At 45.1% G+C, this 19,267-nt stretch overlaps 1 protein-coding gene across 1 annotated transcript in view; it reads left to right on the top strand.

The window, feature by feature from the left end:
* Positions 1 to 19,039, top strand: part of VAX2 (ventral anterior homeobox 2) — a 161,206-nt gene extending 142,167 nt beyond the window's left edge. Inside the window, exon 3 of the mRNA XM_075346099.1 lies at positions 14,744 to 19,039. Within this exon, the coding sequence (XP_075202214.1) occupies positions 14,744 to 15,208 (465 nt within the window). The 3' untranslated portion in view covers positions 15,209 to 19,039. The remainder of the gene's footprint in view (positions 1 to 14,743) is intronic.
* The last annotated feature ends 228 nt before the right edge of the window (positions 19,040 to 19,267 follow it).

The raw sequence follows: 19,267 nt of genomic DNA, 5'->3' as shown, positions 1-19,267 counted from the left end.
TAGGATTGGGTGCATTATATGACAAGGCGACTAAACTTTTGTCTTGCCAAAATCTGACCTTTCTGTCTTCATTAAATGATCAATATTTCAGCTTTGCAGCAACTTTATTTTCATAACCTAAAGCAAATTTGGGAGGGTTTCATCTTTCAAAAGAGTAATTTATAAAACCAATGGATGAATTTAAAGTCAGGTTATAAGCTTTTATTTATATAACATGGATAAGCGACAGAACTTCTGTCAGGGAGTGTACAGTCAATATAGTAATACCGCTCCATAGACAAAAAAGTAATAATACCCTATAGACGGTAGAATTATACTGCTCGATAAACAATAAAGTAATACCGCACTACAGTCTATATAGTAATAACGTTCCATAGACAAAAAAGTAATAATGCACTATAGTCAATATAGTAATACCGCTCCATAGACAAATAAGTAATAATGCACTGAATAGTGTAATACCCCTCTATAGACACTAGAATAATACCACTCTATAGACACTATACTAATACCTTTCTATGAAAACACTATAATAATTCCGCTCCATAGACAATAAAGTAATACCGCACTAAAGTCAATATCGTAATACCCTTCTATACACACTTTAGTAATACCACTCTATAGACACTATAGTAATACCCTTCTATAGACACTACAGTAATACCGCTCTATAGACACTATAGTAATACCCTTCTATAGACACTACAGTAATACCGCTCTATAGACACTATAGTAATACCGTTCTATGAAAACACTATAATAATTCCGCTCCATAGACAATAAAGTAATACCGCACTAAAGTCAATATAGTAATACCCTTCTATACACACTTTAGTAATACCACTCTATAGACACTACAGTAATACCGCTCTATAGACACTATAGTAATACCGTTCTATAGACACTACAGTAATACCACTCTATAGACACTATAGTAATACCACTCTATAGACACTATAGTAATACCACTCTATAGACACTATAGTAATACCACTCTATAGACACTATAGTAATACCACTCTATAGACACTATAGTAATACCACTCTATAGACACTATAGTAATATCACTCTATAGACACTATAGTAATACCACTCTATAGACACTATAGTAATACCACTCTATAGACACTATAGTAATACCACTCTATAGACACTATAGTAATACCACTCTATAGACACTATAGTAATACCACTCTATAGACACTATAGTAATACCACTCTATAGACACTATAGTAATACCACTCTATAGACACTATAGTAATACCACTCTATAGACACTATAGTAATACCACTCTATAGACACTATAGTAATACCGCTCTATAGACACTATAGTAATACCACTCTATAGACACTATAGTAATACCCTTCTATAGACACTATAGTAATACCACTCTATAGACACTATAGTAATACCCTTCTTTAGACACTATAGTAATACCCTTCTATAGACACTATAGTAATACCCTTCTATAGACACTATAGTAATACCACTCTATAGACACTATAGTAATACCCTTCTATAGACACTATAGTAATACCACTCTATAGACACTATAGTAATACCACTCTATAGACACTATAGTAATACCACTCTATAGACACTACAGTAATACCACTCTATAGACACTATAGTAATACCACTCTATAGACACTACAGTAATACCACTCTATAGACACTATAGTACTACCACTCTATAGACACTATAGTAATACCACTCTATAGACACTATAGTAATACCACTCTATAGACACTATAGTAATATCACTCTATAGACACTATAGTAATACCACTCTATAGACACTATAGTAATACCGCTCTATAGACACTATAGTAATACCACTCTATAGACACTATAGTAATACCCTTCTATAGACACTATAGTAATACCACTCTATAGACACTATAGTAATACCCTTCTTTAGACACTATAGTAATACCCTTCTATAGACACTATAGTAATACCCTTCTATAGACACTATAGTAATACCACTCTATAGACACTATAGTAATACCACTCTATAGACACTATAGTAATACCCTTCTATAGACACTATAGTAATACCCTTCTATAGACACTATAGTAATACCACTCTATAGACACTACAGTAATACCACTCTATAGACACTATAGTAATACCCTTCTATAGACACTATAGTAATACCATTCTATAGACACTACAGTAATAGCATTCTATAGACACTACAGTAATACCACTCTATAGACACTATAGTAATACCCTTCTATAGACACTATAGTAATACCCTTCTATAGACACTATAGTAATACCCTTCTATAGACACTATAGTAATACCATTCTATAGACACTACAGTAATACCACTCTATAGACACTATAGTACTACCCTTCTATAGACACTATAGTAATACCATTCTATAGACACTATAGTAATACCACTCTGTAGACACTATAGTAATACCCTTCTATAGACACTATAGTAATACCGTTCTATATACACTATAGTACTACCGCTCTATGGACACTATAGTAATACCACTCTATAGACACTATAGTAATACCCTTCTATAGACACTATAGTAATACCCTTCTATAGACACTATAGTAATACCATTCTATAGACACTACAGTAATACCATTCTATAGACACTACAGTAATACCACTCTATAGACACTATAGTAATACCCTTCTATAGACACTACAGTAATACCATTCTATAGACACTATAGTAATACCACTCTGTAGACACTATAGTAATACCACTCTATATACACTATAGTAATACCCTTCTATAGACACTATAGTAATACCATTCTATAGACACTATAGTAATACCACTCTGTAGACACTATAGTAATACCCTTCTATAGACACTATAGTAATACCGTTCTATATACACTATAGTACTACCGCTCTATGGACACTATAGTAATACCACTCTATAGACACTATAGTAATACCACGCTATAGACACTATAGTAATACCACTCTGTAGACACTATAGTAATACCACTCTGTAGACACTATAGTAATACCCTTCTATAGACACTATAGTAATACCCTTCTATAGACACTATAGTAATACCACTCTATAGACACTATAGTACTACCCTTCTATAGACACTATAGTAATACCATTCTATAGACACTATAGTAATACCACTCTGTAGACACTATAGTAATACCCTTCTATAGACACTATAGTAATACCACTCTATAGACACTATAGTAATACCACTCTATAGACACTATAGTAATACCACTCTATAGACACTATAGTAATACCACTCTGTAGACACTATAGTAATACCCTTCTATAGACACTATAGTAATACCGTTCTATATACACTATAGTACTACCGCTCTATGGACACTATAGTAATACCACTCTATAGACACTATAGTAATACCCTTCTATAGACACTATAGTAATACCCTTCTATAGACACTATAGTAATACCATTCTATAGACACTACAGTAATACCATTCTATAGACACTACAGTAATACCACTCTATAGACACTATAGTAATACCACTCTATAGACACTATAGTAATACCACTCTGTAGACACTATAGTAATACCCTTCTATAGACACTATAGTAATACCCTTCTATAGACACTATAGTAATACCACTCTATAGACACTATAGTAATACCCTTCTTTAGACACTATAGTAATACCCTTCTTTAGACACTATAGTAATACCACTCTGTAGACACTATAGTAATACCACTCTGTAGACACTATAGTAATACCCTTCTATAGACACTATAGTAATACCCTTCTATAGACACTATAGTAATACCACTCTATAGACACTATAGTACTACCCTTCTATAGACACTATAGTAATACCATTCTATAGACACTATAGTAATACCACTCTGTAGACACTATAGTAATACCCTTCTATAGACACTATAGTAATACCGTTCTATATACACTATAGTACTACCGCTCTATGGACACTATAGTAATACCACTCTATAGACACTATAGTAATACCCTTCTATAGACACTATAGTAATACCCTTCTATAGACACTATAGTAATACCATTCTATAGACACTACAGTAATACCATTCTATAGACACTACAGTAATACCACTCTATAGACACTATAGTAATACCCTTCTATAGACACTACAGTAATACCATTCTATAGACACTATAGTAATACCACTCTGTAGACACTATAGTAATACCACTCTATATACACTATAGTAATACCCTTCTATAGACACTATAGTAATACCATTCTATAGACACTATAGTAATACCACTCTGTAGACACTATAGTAATACCCTTCTATAGACACTATAGTAATACCGTTCTATATACACTATAGTACTACCGCTCTATGGACACTATAGTAATACCACTCTATAGACACTATAGTAATACCACGCTATAGACACTATAGTAATACCACTCTGTAGACACTATAGTAATACCACTCTGTAGACACTATAGTAATACCCTTCTATAGACACTATAGTAATACCCTTCTATAGACACTATAGTAATACCACTCTATAGACACTATAGTAATACCACTCTATAGACACTATAGTAATACCACTCTGTAGACACTATAGTAATACCCTTCTATAGACACTATAGTAATACCCTTCTATAGACACTATAGTAATACCCTTCTATAGACACTATAGTAATACCACTCTATAGACACTATAGTAATACCACTCTATAGACACTATAGTAATACCACTCTGTAGACACTATAGTAATACCCTTCTATAGACACTATAGTAATACCCTTCTATAGACACTATAGTAATACCCTTCTATAGACACTATAGTAATACCACTCTATAGACACTATAGTAATACCACTCTATAGACACTATAGTAATACCACTCTGTAGACACTATAGTAATACCCTTCTATAGACACTATAGTAATACCCTTCTATAGACACTATAGTAATACCACTCTGTAGACACTATAGTAATACCACTCTATAGACACTATAGTAATACCACTCTGTAGACACTATAGTAATACCCTTCTATAGACACTATAGTAATACCCTTCTATAGACACTATAGTAATACCGTTCTACAGACACTATAGTAATACCACTCTATAGACACTATAGTAATACCACTCTATAGACACTATAGTAATACCACTCTGTAGACACTATAGTAATACCACTCTGTAGACACTATAGTAATACCACTCTGTAGACACTATAGTAATACCCTTCTATAGACACTATAGTAATACCACTCTATAGACACTATAGTAATACCCTTCTATAGACACTATAGTAATACCGTTCTATAGACACTATAGTAATACCACTCTATAGACACTATAGTAATACCACTCTATAGACACTATAGTAATACCGTTCTATAGACACTATAGTAATACCCTTCTATAGACACTATAGTAATACCCTTCTATAGACACTATAGTAATACCACTCTATAGACACTATAGTAATACCCTTCTATAGACACTATAGTAATACCCTTCTATAGACACTATAGTAATACCGTTCTATAGACACTATAGTAATACCCTTCTATAGACACTATAGTAATACCACTCTATAGACACTATAGTAATACCACTCTATAGACACTATAGTAATACCACTCTATAGACACTATAGTAATACCGTTCTATAGACACTATAGTAATACCCTTCTATAGACACTATAGTACTACCGCTACTGTATATATGGTACACACTATGGTTATGTGACAAGCCAGGTCGTCACAGGTATTGCAACAACACACCCCACACCCCGAAATAGGCACATCAGTCACACACAAATCCTTGTTGCCTCCCTCCAGGGGCTGATGTCCACACCAGGTGGGGTGGAGCCAGGCGGTTGGCCCCACCCACTGAGGAGTTCACAGTCCTGGAGGCGGGAAAGGAAGTCAGAGAGTAGTTAGGGAGAGTGAAGGAGTAGGAGTGAAGTGGCAAGTGAGGAGCACACTGACCGTGTCCGGGTACGTGGCCCGGGCACCGAGAGCAAGGTTGGCAGACGGTGGTGGCCGTGTGCAGGAGAGGCCGATCGACGTGGAACCGTACGACTGGGGACGGGCGGTGGCCCGCCGGTACCGAACCGGAGAGCGAAGAGAAGCCAGCACAAACCGGCAGGGCCTGCGGACCCCGACCAGGCTTGGAGTCACCGTTTAACAGGTCAAATCCATTAGCGACCGGAACCTCCGGGGTTTCCTAGCAGCAAAGAGCCAACTGAAGGCAACCAACCGAGAAACCAAACCAAACCAACCAAACCGAGAAAGGGAAATACAGCTACCGCCACAGTTAGAATTCCCAGGGCCAGAGCCTACGGACAAAAGGGGCTCCTCCGGCCCATATCCAAGCTGGGGAGCAGGTTACCGGTGGGAAGCCATCGGGACCGAAGATACACAACAGGTGCAGGGAAAGGCAGCCACCACCAACCTACCGGGAGTAACTACAGCAGCCGGCTGCGGGACCCGTCCATCCAGCCATTTGTTTTACCGGAGACTCTGTATCCATCTTTGGCTGAGTGAGTACCACCGTGCCGTCCGGCACGGCGCTGCCCCCGCGACCCTGCACTTCACCAACCCTGCCTCCCCCGTCACCTCACCGGGCCCCGGGATCCCCAAATCCCCCTACCCACGGAGGGGAAAGAAACATCTCGGCTGCTCCCTGTCATCGCTCCCGGGATCCCCGTCCAGAGCAGCGGTGGTGTCACCAATCTCACCACAAACCGTGGGTGGCTTTACGGACCAACTCCCCAAACCCAAAATCAACCCCTTTCACTCATGGGCGAGGAGCGCCGCTCGAGTCCCCGGATCCGGCCCACCGCTCGAGCCACCGAGCAGCCAGCAGCAGGCGGCAGCAGCGCCGGACCCGAGCGTTAGCGAGACCTCCCCGCCCGCGACAGTTATACCACTGTATAGTTAGATCTGTTTGCCCCCATGGCTTCGCTCTATTGTTTTTCGTCCCTTTTTTCTGGCTACTATAAGTGTTTTTCAGCAGCTGCTAGAATTCTGTCAATGGCTCCGGCCTAAAACCAGCCAATATCTAATAAACCCTACGAGAGAATGATGGGGGGATCCAACATGTCCTCCAGCTACACAGCTCGTCATGGAAATGCTGGTAACGTAAGTGAATGATGGAGTCATAGGACGGCAGAGTGCGGAGGGACCCCAAGGGATCGACCACGACCTGACCCTGCCGAGGCGCCAGTGGGCCCAGAAGCTTGCAGTCGTGGCCTCCAATAATCTGGATTATTTTGCTGTTATATTTGGTCCGTGTGATTGTTATCAGTTTATTTTTAGTGATTTTCCAGGTTTTCTGCTCCCGCCGGCCTCTGTCTCCGGTGCAGTCACATCTGCATGCCTCCATTGTGTGGCCACGTCTCCTGTAAATGTGGCCGGGGCTATTATTCCCCATTCCTTTTCAGACCGGAGACATGAATGATGACTTAAAAAAAAGGGAAGGGGGAGACGTTTTCCATACTGAATAAATCCTATTTGTACCGAGGCTTTTCCAGAATGGAAGGCGGCCTGCTGGGAGTACATAAAGTGTGACATGAATGGCTGTCCACGGCAGACGGGCTAATTAACTGTTCCATGAAAGACCAAGAGCAATGCACTTAATACAAGAATTCATGTGGTCCCCACTGAAATGGCAGAAATTATACTCGGGGATGAAGCCTGTCCCCAATGTGAGCCGCTCGGCCGGGTGGGCGACGCAGTCCGGCTTCTGGGAAGTCCATAATATCACACGCTCCTTATAGGTTGGTTATCAAGGAGTAGAATGGTAAATCTCGTAAAGGAATTGTGTATTAGCGCATTCAATATATTCAACGATTCGCCTTATTTTGCCCGCTGCGCTCTCTCTAACTGCAGTACCACTTTTCACCACAAGCCATAGAAACCAATGCAACAGCGAATGTGCAGGGGAAACAACAGGTCAGGATAAAACAAAACAAAGAGAACAAAAAATAAAAAAAAGGGAAAATTATGGACCTTCATTTAGCATCAAGCCTTATTCTCCCCGCTCCTCCGAAGCTGCGAGGAAGGTCCATTGTGGCTTTACGTAAACGATCATTACGGAATAAGGAGACGTTCTGAAAGGTCTTATATTTTGGCTTCCAGTTCTCACCATGTTCAAGATATCTGTTAGCTTTTAGTGAATGTAAAGGTTTCCTTACATTAAGATAATGTGAACACGTCCTGGCTTAGTCCTGATCACACGGCAGTATAGCCATCTTGGAAATCCTCTGTGAGTTCAAGACTGTATCTCATCTGTACTAAAGTCCTGGATTATTTGTAGAGCCTCAGTGTGGACGTTAGTGTAGCAGGCAGGCGAGGCACGTGGAAAACAGGTAGCAGAGGGACTGGAAGCCCCAGGCAGACAGAAAACCAGTAAGCAGGTAGCATAGGTACTGGAGGCTGCAGGCAGGAAATCAGGAAACAGGTAGCAGAAGTACTGGAGACCGCAGGTAGACAGAAGACCAGGAAGCAGGAGCATAGGTACTAGAGGCTGCAGGCAGGAAACCAGGAAGCAGGTAGCAGAGGTACTGGAGACCACAGGCAGACAGAAGACCAATAAGCAGGTAGCATAGGTACTGGAGGCTGCAGGCAGGAAACCAGGATGCAGGTAGCAGAGGTACTGGAGGCTGCAGGCAGACAGAAGACCAGGAAGCATGAGCATAGGTACTGGAGGCTGCAGGCAGAAAACCAGGCAGCAGGTAGCAGAGGTACTGGAGACTGCAGGCAGACAGAACACCAGGAAGCAGGAGCATAGGTACTAGAGACTGCAGGCAGGTAGGAAACCAGAAAGCAGGTAGCAGAGGTGTCGCGGGCGGCGGGGCGCTGCGCTCACCACGCTCGGGTCCGGTGCTGTTGCTGCTGCTGCTCGGTGGCTCGAGCGGTGGGCCGGATCCAGGGACTCGAGCGGCGCTCCTCGCCCGTGAGTGAAAGGGGGTAGTTTGGTTTGGGGATTTGGTCCGTGATGCCACCCACGGGTTGTGGTGAGGTTGGGCAGCACCGCTGCTATTGACGGGGTTCCTGGGAGCGATGGTAGGGAGCAGCTGGGATGTTGTTTCCCCCCTCCGTGGGTAGGGGTTGGTGGTCCCGGTGCCCGGTGAGGTGATGGGGAGGCAGGGCTGTCAAGGTGCAGGGTCGCGGGGACTGCGCAGCGCGGTGCCGGGAGACACGGTTGTACTCACTCAGCCACAAATGTACGCAAAGTCTCTGGTAAACCAAACGGCTGGATGGACGGGTCCCGCAGCCGGCTGCTGTGGCTTCTCCCGGACGGTGGGTGGTGGCTGCCTTTCCCTGCACCTTTTGTGGATGTTCGGTCCCGATGGCTTCCCCCCGGTGACCCGCTCCCCAGCGTGTGTATGCGCCGGAGGAGCCCTTTTGCCCGCAGGCTCTGGCCCTTGGAACTCTAGCTGTGGCGGTAGCTGTATTTCCTTTTGTTGGTTGGACGGTTGCCTTCAATCGGGTCTTGGCTGTTAGGAAACCCCTGGGGTTCCGGTCACTGATGGATTTGACCTTATTAACGGCGACTCCTAGCCTGGTCGGGGTCCGCAGGCCCTGCCGGTTTGTGCTGGCTTCACTTCGCTCCCTACTGGTCCACGTTGATCTGCCTCTCCTGCAGACGGCCACCACCGTCTGCCAACCTTGCTCTAAGTGCCCGGGCCACGTACCCGGACACTGTCAGTTTGTTCCTCCACTTCTACTTCACTCCTCTCTCTGTTCTCTGCCCTGACTGACTTCCTTTTCCCGCCTCCAGGACTGTGAACTCCTCAGTGGGTGGGGCCAACCGCCTGGCTCCACCCCACCTGGTGTGGACATCAGCCCCTGGAGGGAGGCAACAAGGATTTTGTGTCTGACTGATGTGCCTGTCTCAGGGTGGGGGTGTCGTGTTGTAGTACCAGTGACGACCTGGCTAGTCCAGGGCGCCACATTCCCCCTTGGTTAAATGCAGACTGTCCGCGGGTTGCCCGTCCATCACCGGTTTTATTTTTCAACTGTAAAAGATATAAAACATTCAACAAAAGCATATTTATAAATCTTCCCTTAGCGAGAGGCACGGTACTTTAACGCTGCAAAACATATGTATACAGTTTAATAAAAACGGACGACTTCCGCTCTCCCACCCAAGCAACCTGGCTCTGATGCTGCCCCCAAGAAAATGGGCAGCACCCTTTGACCCCAGTCCAGATCCATGCTGCCCAAGCGGGAACGGGTACGGTGCCTCGCACCCGGCTGTCACTTCAGGGGACCCCTCGTCCATGGGGGACCCCTGACCCCCGGAGGATGGCCACCGGTCCTGGTGGTGGCCGGGCCCCAGCCTCCTTTGCTGCGGGCCCTTCCTCCAATCTGCCTCTCCGGAGGCGGCAACGGAAAACATGCCCCAACATATTTACAATCCCACAAGTTCGTGGGTGCACTGCAAGTTCTCAGGCATGTCCATAAGCAGTTTCTTATGCACGGTGGGGGGTAATCAGCGGTTAATCAGGGGACAACAACTCCAGTCCCAACGGGGACGGTTCTTTTTGGACGGATAATCAGATGATTTACTCGGTTGATTCACAGTCATTTACTTAAAAGGTTAACGGTACCGCCTCTATTACACCCATTCTCAAAAAGCCCTCCCTTGACCCATCCTCTGTGTCAAACTATCGCCCCATATCCCTTCTCCCCTATGCCTCAAAACTACTGGAACAGCATGTCCATCTTGAATTGTCCTCATACCTCTCCTCCTGCTCCCTCTTTGACCGGCTTCAATCTGGCTTCCGACCACATCATTCTACCGAAACTGCCCTAACCAAAGTCACCAATGATCTACTAACCGCCAAAGCCAAGCGACACTACTCTATCCTCCTCCTCCTGGACCTCTCCTCTGCCTTCGACAAAGTAGACCATTCCCTCCTACTACAGATTCTCTCATCTCTGGGCATCACAGACTTCGCCCTATCTTGGATCTCCTCATACCTAACCGACCGAACTTTCAGCGTCTCCCATTCTCACACCACTTCCTCATCTCGCCCCCTATCTGTCGGTGTCCCCCAAGGCTCAGTTCTTGGACCCCTGCTGTTCTCCATCTACACCTTCAGCCTGGGACAGCTCATAGCGTCCCACGGCTTCCAGTATCAACTCTATGCTGATGATATGCAGATCTACCTCTCTGGACCTGACATCACCTCTCTACTAACCAGAATCCCACAACGTCTGTCTGCTATTTCATCCTTCTTCTCTGCACGATTCCTAAAACTTAACATGGACAAAACAGAGTTCATTGTCTTTCCTCCTCCTCACTCATCTCCTCCAACAAGCCTTTCCATCAAACTTGATGGTTGCTCACTCACCCCAGTCTCACAAGCTCGTTGCCTTGGAGTAACCCTCGACTCTGCTCTATCCTTCAAGCCACACATCCAAGCCCTCTTCAACTCATGCCGATTACAACTCAAAAATATCTCCCGGATCCGTGCTTTCCTTAACCAAGATTCAGCAAAAACATTAGTGCATGTCCTCATCATCTCCCGCCTCGACTACTGCAACCTCCTGCTCTCTGGCCTCCCTTCCAACACTCTTGCACCCCTCCAATCTATCCTAAACTCTGCGGCCCGCTTAATCCACCTCTCCCCTCGCTACTCCCCAGCCTCGCCACTCTGCCAATCCCTTCACTGGCTTCCCGTCGCCCAACGACTCCAGTTCAAAACATTAACCATGACATACAAAGCCATGCACAACCTGTCTCCTCCCTACATCTGTGACCTAGTCTCCCCGGTACCTACCTGCACACAACCTCAGATCCTCACAAGATCTCCTTCTCTGCTCCTCTCTTATCTCCTCTTCCCACAATCGCGTACAAGATTTCTCCCGTGCATTCCCCATACTCTGGAACGCTCTACCTCAGCACATCAGACTCTCCACTACCGTGGATAGCTTCAAGAGGAACATCAAGACCCACCTCTTTCAACAAGCCTACAACCTACAATAGCCCTCAGTCCAGTAGACTACTGCGCAACCAGCTCTGTCCTCACCTATTGTACCATCACCCATTCCCTGTAGACTGTGAGCCCTCGCGGGCAGGGTCCTCTCTCCTCCTATACCAGTCTTTCTTGTACTGTTAATGATTGTTGTACGTAGACCCTCTCTCACTTGTAAAGCGCCATGGAATAAATGGCGCTATAATAATAATACTGGTGGTCCCAACGGGGACAACTGCTGCAACGGTGGACCTCTGCCACATCCTTTTTCTCCAAGCAGCAGACTTAGGGCACAGCTGCCATGGCTGCCACTCCTGGTCAGCCGGTGTGGGGGACGGGCCCAGCCGGAGTCCCTCTGTGCCGGCTACGACCGGCACATCCAGTAGTGAGGTGCCCCCACTGTGACGTGGCCTGCTCTGCCGCTTGGCAGCTACGTCCCCGCGGTGCCTCATCCGAGGCCGGGTGTCTGGAAGCGGTCAGCGTGGCTTGCGGTGCTGGCATCTGGTCGAGGATCGCCTTTGTTGCGGCCTGGCGGACTGCCGGAGCCGTCGTCATCTCCGTCGCGGCCAGGATGAAAGCCGGGACGGGTGCCAGGGCGGTGGTAAAGGTAAGGCCCGGGGGCCGCAGGCCTGGGCCCTCTCCCACAGACACTACGGGCTCCGCTACCGGTGACAGTGATAACGGGGCGGTGGCCGCGGGCATGGGCAGTAAGGGAGGTGGAGTAGTGGATGGCAGCAGGCCGGGCCCCTCAGGGACAGCGGCCGTTCCCTCAGGGACATAGGGGCGTGGGTCGCTTACCGGCTCCTCGGAAACCACCTCCACTTCGCATGCCCATACGGTTGCAGCCAGGCCCTTCTTCTCCGACGTCCACTCCGCCATCATGGAGTGGACCGTGGCCTGGAGCTCCTGGCATGTCTTGCTGCTGGGCACATCAACCGCCTGGCTCCACCCCACCTGGTGTGGACATCAGCCCCTGGAGGGTGGCAACAAGGATTTTTGTGTCTGACTGATGTGCCTGTCTCGGGGTGGGGGGTGTCGTGTTGTACTACCTGTGACGACCTGGCTAGTCCAGGGCGCCACAGAGGTGCTAGAGGCTGCTGGCAGGAAACCAGGAAGCAGGTAGCAGAGGTACTGGAGACAGCAGGCAGACAGAAGACCAGAAGCATGAGCATAGGTACTAGAGACTGCAGGCAGGAAACATGTATCAGAGGAACTGGAGGCCGCAGACAAACAAGCACCCAAGAAGCAGATTGCAGAGGTACTGGAAGCCACAGATAGACAGAAGACCAAGAAGCAAATAACAAAAGTAACATAGGCCACAGGAATCAGGAATACTAAAAGTGTTAATATCAAGTGTGACAATGTGGGCCCCAAGTGTATGTGGGCCACACATCAGGTAGCGGGATTAAAGCACGCCAGAGTAATTGGTCTCTTTAACAGACCATCTGGTTTATTAACAGGTCCATAAACCATATCAGGTCACATAACATAAAGATGCCGTTCGTTGGCTTTCTCCTCAAAGACCAACACATAATATAAAGTCCACACACTTTTGGACTGCCACCCATGTGTCACTGACCCTTGTCAGTATCCAGACCCCAGGTCCAATCCCAGTTACCTTCCTCTTAAGGTGGCTAGTGTCCTTTCCAGGTTCCCCCTGGCTCCAGCCACATGGCTTTACACATGGACCTAAAAGCCCCTTCCTTCAGAAGAAGGTCTCCGGAGGAGTGCAAAACACCCTGCTTCTGCTCTCTCCATCTCCAGCACACACACTGGAAGTCTAGAGCCAGTCTCTCCCTAGACTGCCCTCGACACTCCCCACCCAGGTTCAGAGACAGGATTGCTTTAACCCCTGGAGCCACACCCACAGGTGGTAAGGAGTGTGTAATCAGCATCACACACCCTTCCATGGCTCTGCATGAATGCAATCCTGTGGAACCACAGGTCCCAGCCAGCTTCACATTGCAGAGCACCCACGCTTCTGCAAAACATACCGGCCTTTTGTAATACAGCCGGTTGATACCTCACACAAGGCATAGGTGTATCTTGTTAAGCCTTACATAGGGCCAGGCAGACGATCAGATGGGAACACGTTGGGACACCTGCAAAGACATGAAGCACAACAGCGTGAAAGGGGTGAAAGGAGCAAAGCCTGGATCTGGGACAAGTGTGTAACAGATGAGTTGAGCTTCCAGGGTTGTGAGCTAATTGGTTACCTATCGAAAGAATAAACCTGGAATAGCTCTTTGAAGTTGCTTGGCCACCAATACATTGCATCTTTTGGTATAGGTGATGTTTTATTAAGAAATGTACCTGTACGAGACTGCCTCTCCTTGCTGCACAGACTTGTTTTAGTTGTTTTTTGGTCAGTTGGTAAAATGAGATCATTGAGCGAGAAATTATGTAGCAATGAGGAGAGATTGGGTTGGATGAATGTCTGAAAGTCACTTTTCAAAAAAGAACATGAGGGAAAATCAGGAACCGCTACACAACATCACATTACATTGGGATATGGTGGTGGGTGCTTTGGTAAAGTAAAATGGTCCCTCAAAAAGATAGCTATCTCTAATGTCCATATGAGTCCACCCAATAAGGCAGTAACTGATTTATATGTTTGTCTGTTATTCCCTGTATATGATGGTAGCTAAATGCCCGGCAATATGGCACAAGACTGACCATGACCTCCCTCTCACACCTGACACCACTACTGCTTATATATATTTGGTCCATAATTGACCCTGATGTTCACTCTCTACTTTTCTCCATTTCAGGTCAAGGTCTGGTTCCAGAATCGGAGGACCAAACAGAAGAAGGACCAGAGCAGGGACTCTGAAAAACGTTCCTCGTCGACCTCTGAGTCATTTGCTACCTGTAATATTTTACGGTTGTTGGAACAAGGTAGACTGTTATCAGTGCCGGCTCCCCCCAACTTGCTTTCACCTAATCAAAACCCATTAGGCAGTTCATCGGCAAATGGGTCCAGCCTGGGAACATCGGGAAGCACATCGCCCAGTATAAGCAGTACCCCGCCAGGAGCTGGTGCCTTTACTCTCCAAGTTCCATCCCTAGCTTCCGCCACTTCTCCAAGGCTCCCGCCTCCGCTTTGTTTCCCCGGTCCTCTATTGGGAGGTCTACATGAAATACCCACTGGGTACGGACTAGGAAGCTCAGCCTTTGAGCCTTATACCCGGCTGGAAAGAAAAGACAATATCTCCGGCAAGAAGGCAAGTTCCTAAGAATCATTACCGATGTGAAGGTGTCAAAGTCGAGTCCACTGTGTTTGCTTCTCTGCCCACACACCTACGTACTGGTCTTGCAAGTTGAATATCAAGAGACTCTTGAGCCAAATGTGTTTCGTAGTGTGTGTGTGTGTGTGTTTGTTCTCACGGTGAAAATATAAATTGTACAGAGGCAGCTCTATGACACGTCCAGTGGGGGGCGCCGGTCCAATTTTTTCCTACCACTGTGAATTAGTCCGTAAGCACTCTTGCCACATTGCTAAGTGGGGCTGTCCATCGTGGGATTTCTCTGAACTAAGAAAAAATGATGACAAGACGCTCGCTCAAGACTGGAATAAAAACGGAAGGGTGGGAGAGGGGTATTAATTATAATTGTGAGGTCATTTAATGCATATTGAACCATGTTACCTTGTCTTTACAGATTTTATGAGCTATGTTCACTGTGAAATGTAATGAACTGGCCAGAAGCAGAGACATAGTGGAAGGGGCAGGGTCCACAACGTCACAGGGTACGATATAAGAGGGGAGTACCGATCCCAGGAGGGACGGTGACCTATCAAGGCTGGATGTATTCTGATAAGAGGAAGGAGAAGTGGACAACATGCCACACGCAGACGATTATCCTAAAACATTTGGTCAATATCTACAAATTGTGCTTTTTAATAAGTATGTGCACCCCTAAACAAGTATTTAATTACTACAGTAAAAAAAAAAAAAATGTTACAAGCACATATCTCTGAAGTATCGTGATGGTGGCTTTACACTCCTCCAGCAGGCACCTGGCATTGAGCCCTATGATCTCAAGCTTATGTCTGGTTCTTCCGTCACGGAAGCCTAATTCAGAAATCTCCTGTTTCTTTTGTGTGTTGCAACTTTAAGGTTTGTGTTGGATGGCTCCATTGTATACATTTGACAATGTGAAGTCTGGGCCACCTTCTAAAACAGCGTTAGGAGGAAGCAAGCTTTATACGGAGCTTGCATGGCTGTTTCCAGTAGGTGTATCGGGAGCCACACACTTTTGGCTCTATATGTCCGGTATGTACAGTATATACAACCTCACGCATGGTCTACATACCCTGACAGATTGTCAATGAGCTGCCTACACCACCCAACCGCCGCCTCCGATCCTGCTCAATAGATTTGTCTGTAGGGATCTCAACTAATTGTTCTGCCCTTCGTTATTTCTTGTGGGATAAAAATCCTTGACGAAATCACGAAACGTTTCCGCCAAGCTAAGATAATCCAAGAATAATCAAAAGTCTCATTACTATTTATTATAACTTAGTCTGGAAAGGAAGTTTGGTTTGTAGATGCTAAAAATGCAATAACTGTAGATGAGAAGAAGTGGTTCCATGGGTGTTACCTTACGGGGCAGTGCAGATGAAGCTTAAGGTTTTCCAAATCCAGATAAGCCCTGTAAAATGCATCTGCTCCCTTTCTCTGGGGAGCAAAAGACCACTTTGTGCTCATGACCTGGGATTTCTGTAAAGTTAACATCACATGTATTCAAGTGACATCACTGGTGTTGAGGTGACATCACTTTGCTTTAGGTGACATCACTAGTATTGAGGTGACATCACTTTTCTTTAGATGACATCACTGATGTTGAGGTGACATCACTTTGCTGTAGATGACATCACTGATGTTGAGGTGACATCACTTTGCTGTAGATGACATCACTGATGTTGAGGTGACATCACTTTGCTGTAGATGACATCACTGATGTTAAGGTGACATCACTTTGCTGTAGATGACATCACTGATGTTGAGGTGACATCACTTTGCTGTAGATGACATCACTGATGTTGAGGTGACATCACTTTGCTGTAGATGACATCACTGATGTTAAGGTGATATCACTGATGTTGAGATGACGTCACTTTGCTTTAGATGACATCCCTGATGTTGAGGTGACATCACTGATGTTGACGTGACATCATTCTTGTTGAGTATTTAAAGCTATCAATGAAGTAAAACTAGCCGTTGACAGCAGCTTACAGTTGGAAGGGGGAATTTCCATTAATTTTGTGGGGCAAATTGGGATTTGCATAGACCCTGAAAAACTGCTAAGTAGTTGAATGTACAACCCACCACAATTGACAGTTTTCTAGGAGCTTTAAGAGTTCAGGTGCCAATTCTTCAGTTTCTATGGTGTTGCCTCAAATACGAGCTAATTAACTTGTTTCCTACTAATTGTTTTCTCTATGGTATCACCAAGTTACCAGACATGGAAGCATTAAATACATTTTCCTAATCTAGGTAAAAAAACGTATTCGAATCTATCCAGGGATAGAATACAGCCACATGGTGCACCTCACTTTGAATTTCTAGTGAGGTGACACCACAGGCGTTGAGATGACCACACAAGTGTGGACGTGACATCATTGGGGTTGAGATGACATTGCTGGTGTTAAGTTGACATCAATAGAGTTGAGGTGAAATTGCTGGTGTTGATGTGACATCACTAGTGTGGAGGAGACCTCACTAGTCTTGAGAAAACATCACTAGTGTTGAGGAGACATCACTAGTGTTGAGAAGACATCACTAGTGTTGAGGAGACATCACTAGTGTGGAGGAGACATCACTAGTGTTGAGGAGACATCACTAGTGTGGAGGATACATCACTAGTGTTGAGGAGACATCATTCGTGTTGAGGAGACATCATTCGTGTTGAGGAGACATCATTAGTGTTGACCTCTCTGGTGTTGCGAAGATATCACAGGTATTGAGGAGACATCACAGGTGTTGAGTTGACATTACTGGTGTTGAGGTAACATCACAAGTGTTGAAGTGACATTACAAGTGTTGAGGTGACATCACAAGTGTTGAGGTGACATTGTTGGTGTTGAGGGTTGAGGTGACATTGATGGTGTTGAGGTGATATCACTGTTGTTGAGGGTTGAAATAACATCACTGGGGTTGAGGTGACATAGCTGGTGTGGAGGGTTGAGGGGACATTGATGGTGTTGAGACGACATCACTTTTATTGGGCTGTTGAGCATTGAAAGCTATGTAGAGTTAAAACTAACTATTGCCAACAGCTTTCAGTTGGGCTTCCCAGTAACTGTCTAGGGCAAAAGGAAATTCGCAGGGACCCTCAGCTGCTGGACGCTCTTAAATTGCTTAAAAGTTGAATGTACAACCCACCCGAGTGGGCAGAAAGTTTTGAAGGAGATTTAGGGGTCTAGTAGACTACTCTTTAATGTGTATCAGACTCTCTTGAATACCAGCCAACTCACTTGGTTCCCATTACTTATAAGAGGAACTCAATAATTGCTGTCGCCATGTTGTCAACAATTTTACAAGAGGTGGTGGCATACTGAGATGCCAAGATTTGCTCAAGCAAAGGATACAAAGCAGCCTGAACCACAGTATGCCCTGAGAGCTCTACAAGCCAACAAGACGATAATGCCGTGGTCAGTGTTGGCTTGGCTTTGTGGTTCCATACCATCATGACCAACAATGGTGGCTCTCACCATAATGCCCTGGTGCCAGTAAGACATCCTTAGTTTACAAAATATAAAGGAAGAAACATGGCACCATTACATGATGTTGGGGGCATCATATCCTCAAATGGAGTAGTCAGTGATAGGTGAAGTGCTGGCCCTGGCGCAGTCTGGGTAGGCTCCGGCCACGGATATGATTTTTCCACGTTGTGTCCCCTCCCGATGAGACGGGCAGGCAGATGTTGTAGGGACCAGATCCACTTTATCTTTCATCCTCTTAAAGAAAACTTTAAATTCATATTTCATGTCATTTTAAGGACAAAGTGATGTCGTGCTTGGTGCTCGCTACTGAAAGGTGTTTTGACAAATCATTTTTTTTCTTCATCCTCACAGAATAAAACTTCTCTGCTTTTGGTAAATAAGACGTGTGTCTGTGTCCTTCATGTCCAGGTCTGATCTCATGTAACCTGCAATTCTGGTGAAATTCTGAAGGTTACACAAGCTGTACATATATAATTATATACAGGAGATGCCCAGGTTATACCAGCTGTACATATATAATTATATACAGGAGAGGCCCAGGTTATACCAGCTGTACATATATAATTAT

This window comes from Anomaloglossus baeobatrachus, chromosome 1 (genome assembly GCF_048569485.1).
Source record: "Anomaloglossus baeobatrachus isolate aAnoBae1 chromosome 1, aAnoBae1.hap1, whole genome shotgun sequence".
Taxonomy (NCBI): domain Eukaryota; kingdom Metazoa; phylum Chordata; class Amphibia; order Anura; family Aromobatidae; genus Anomaloglossus; species Anomaloglossus baeobatrachus.
This window is presented reverse-complemented; position numbering and strand designations above follow the sequence as displayed.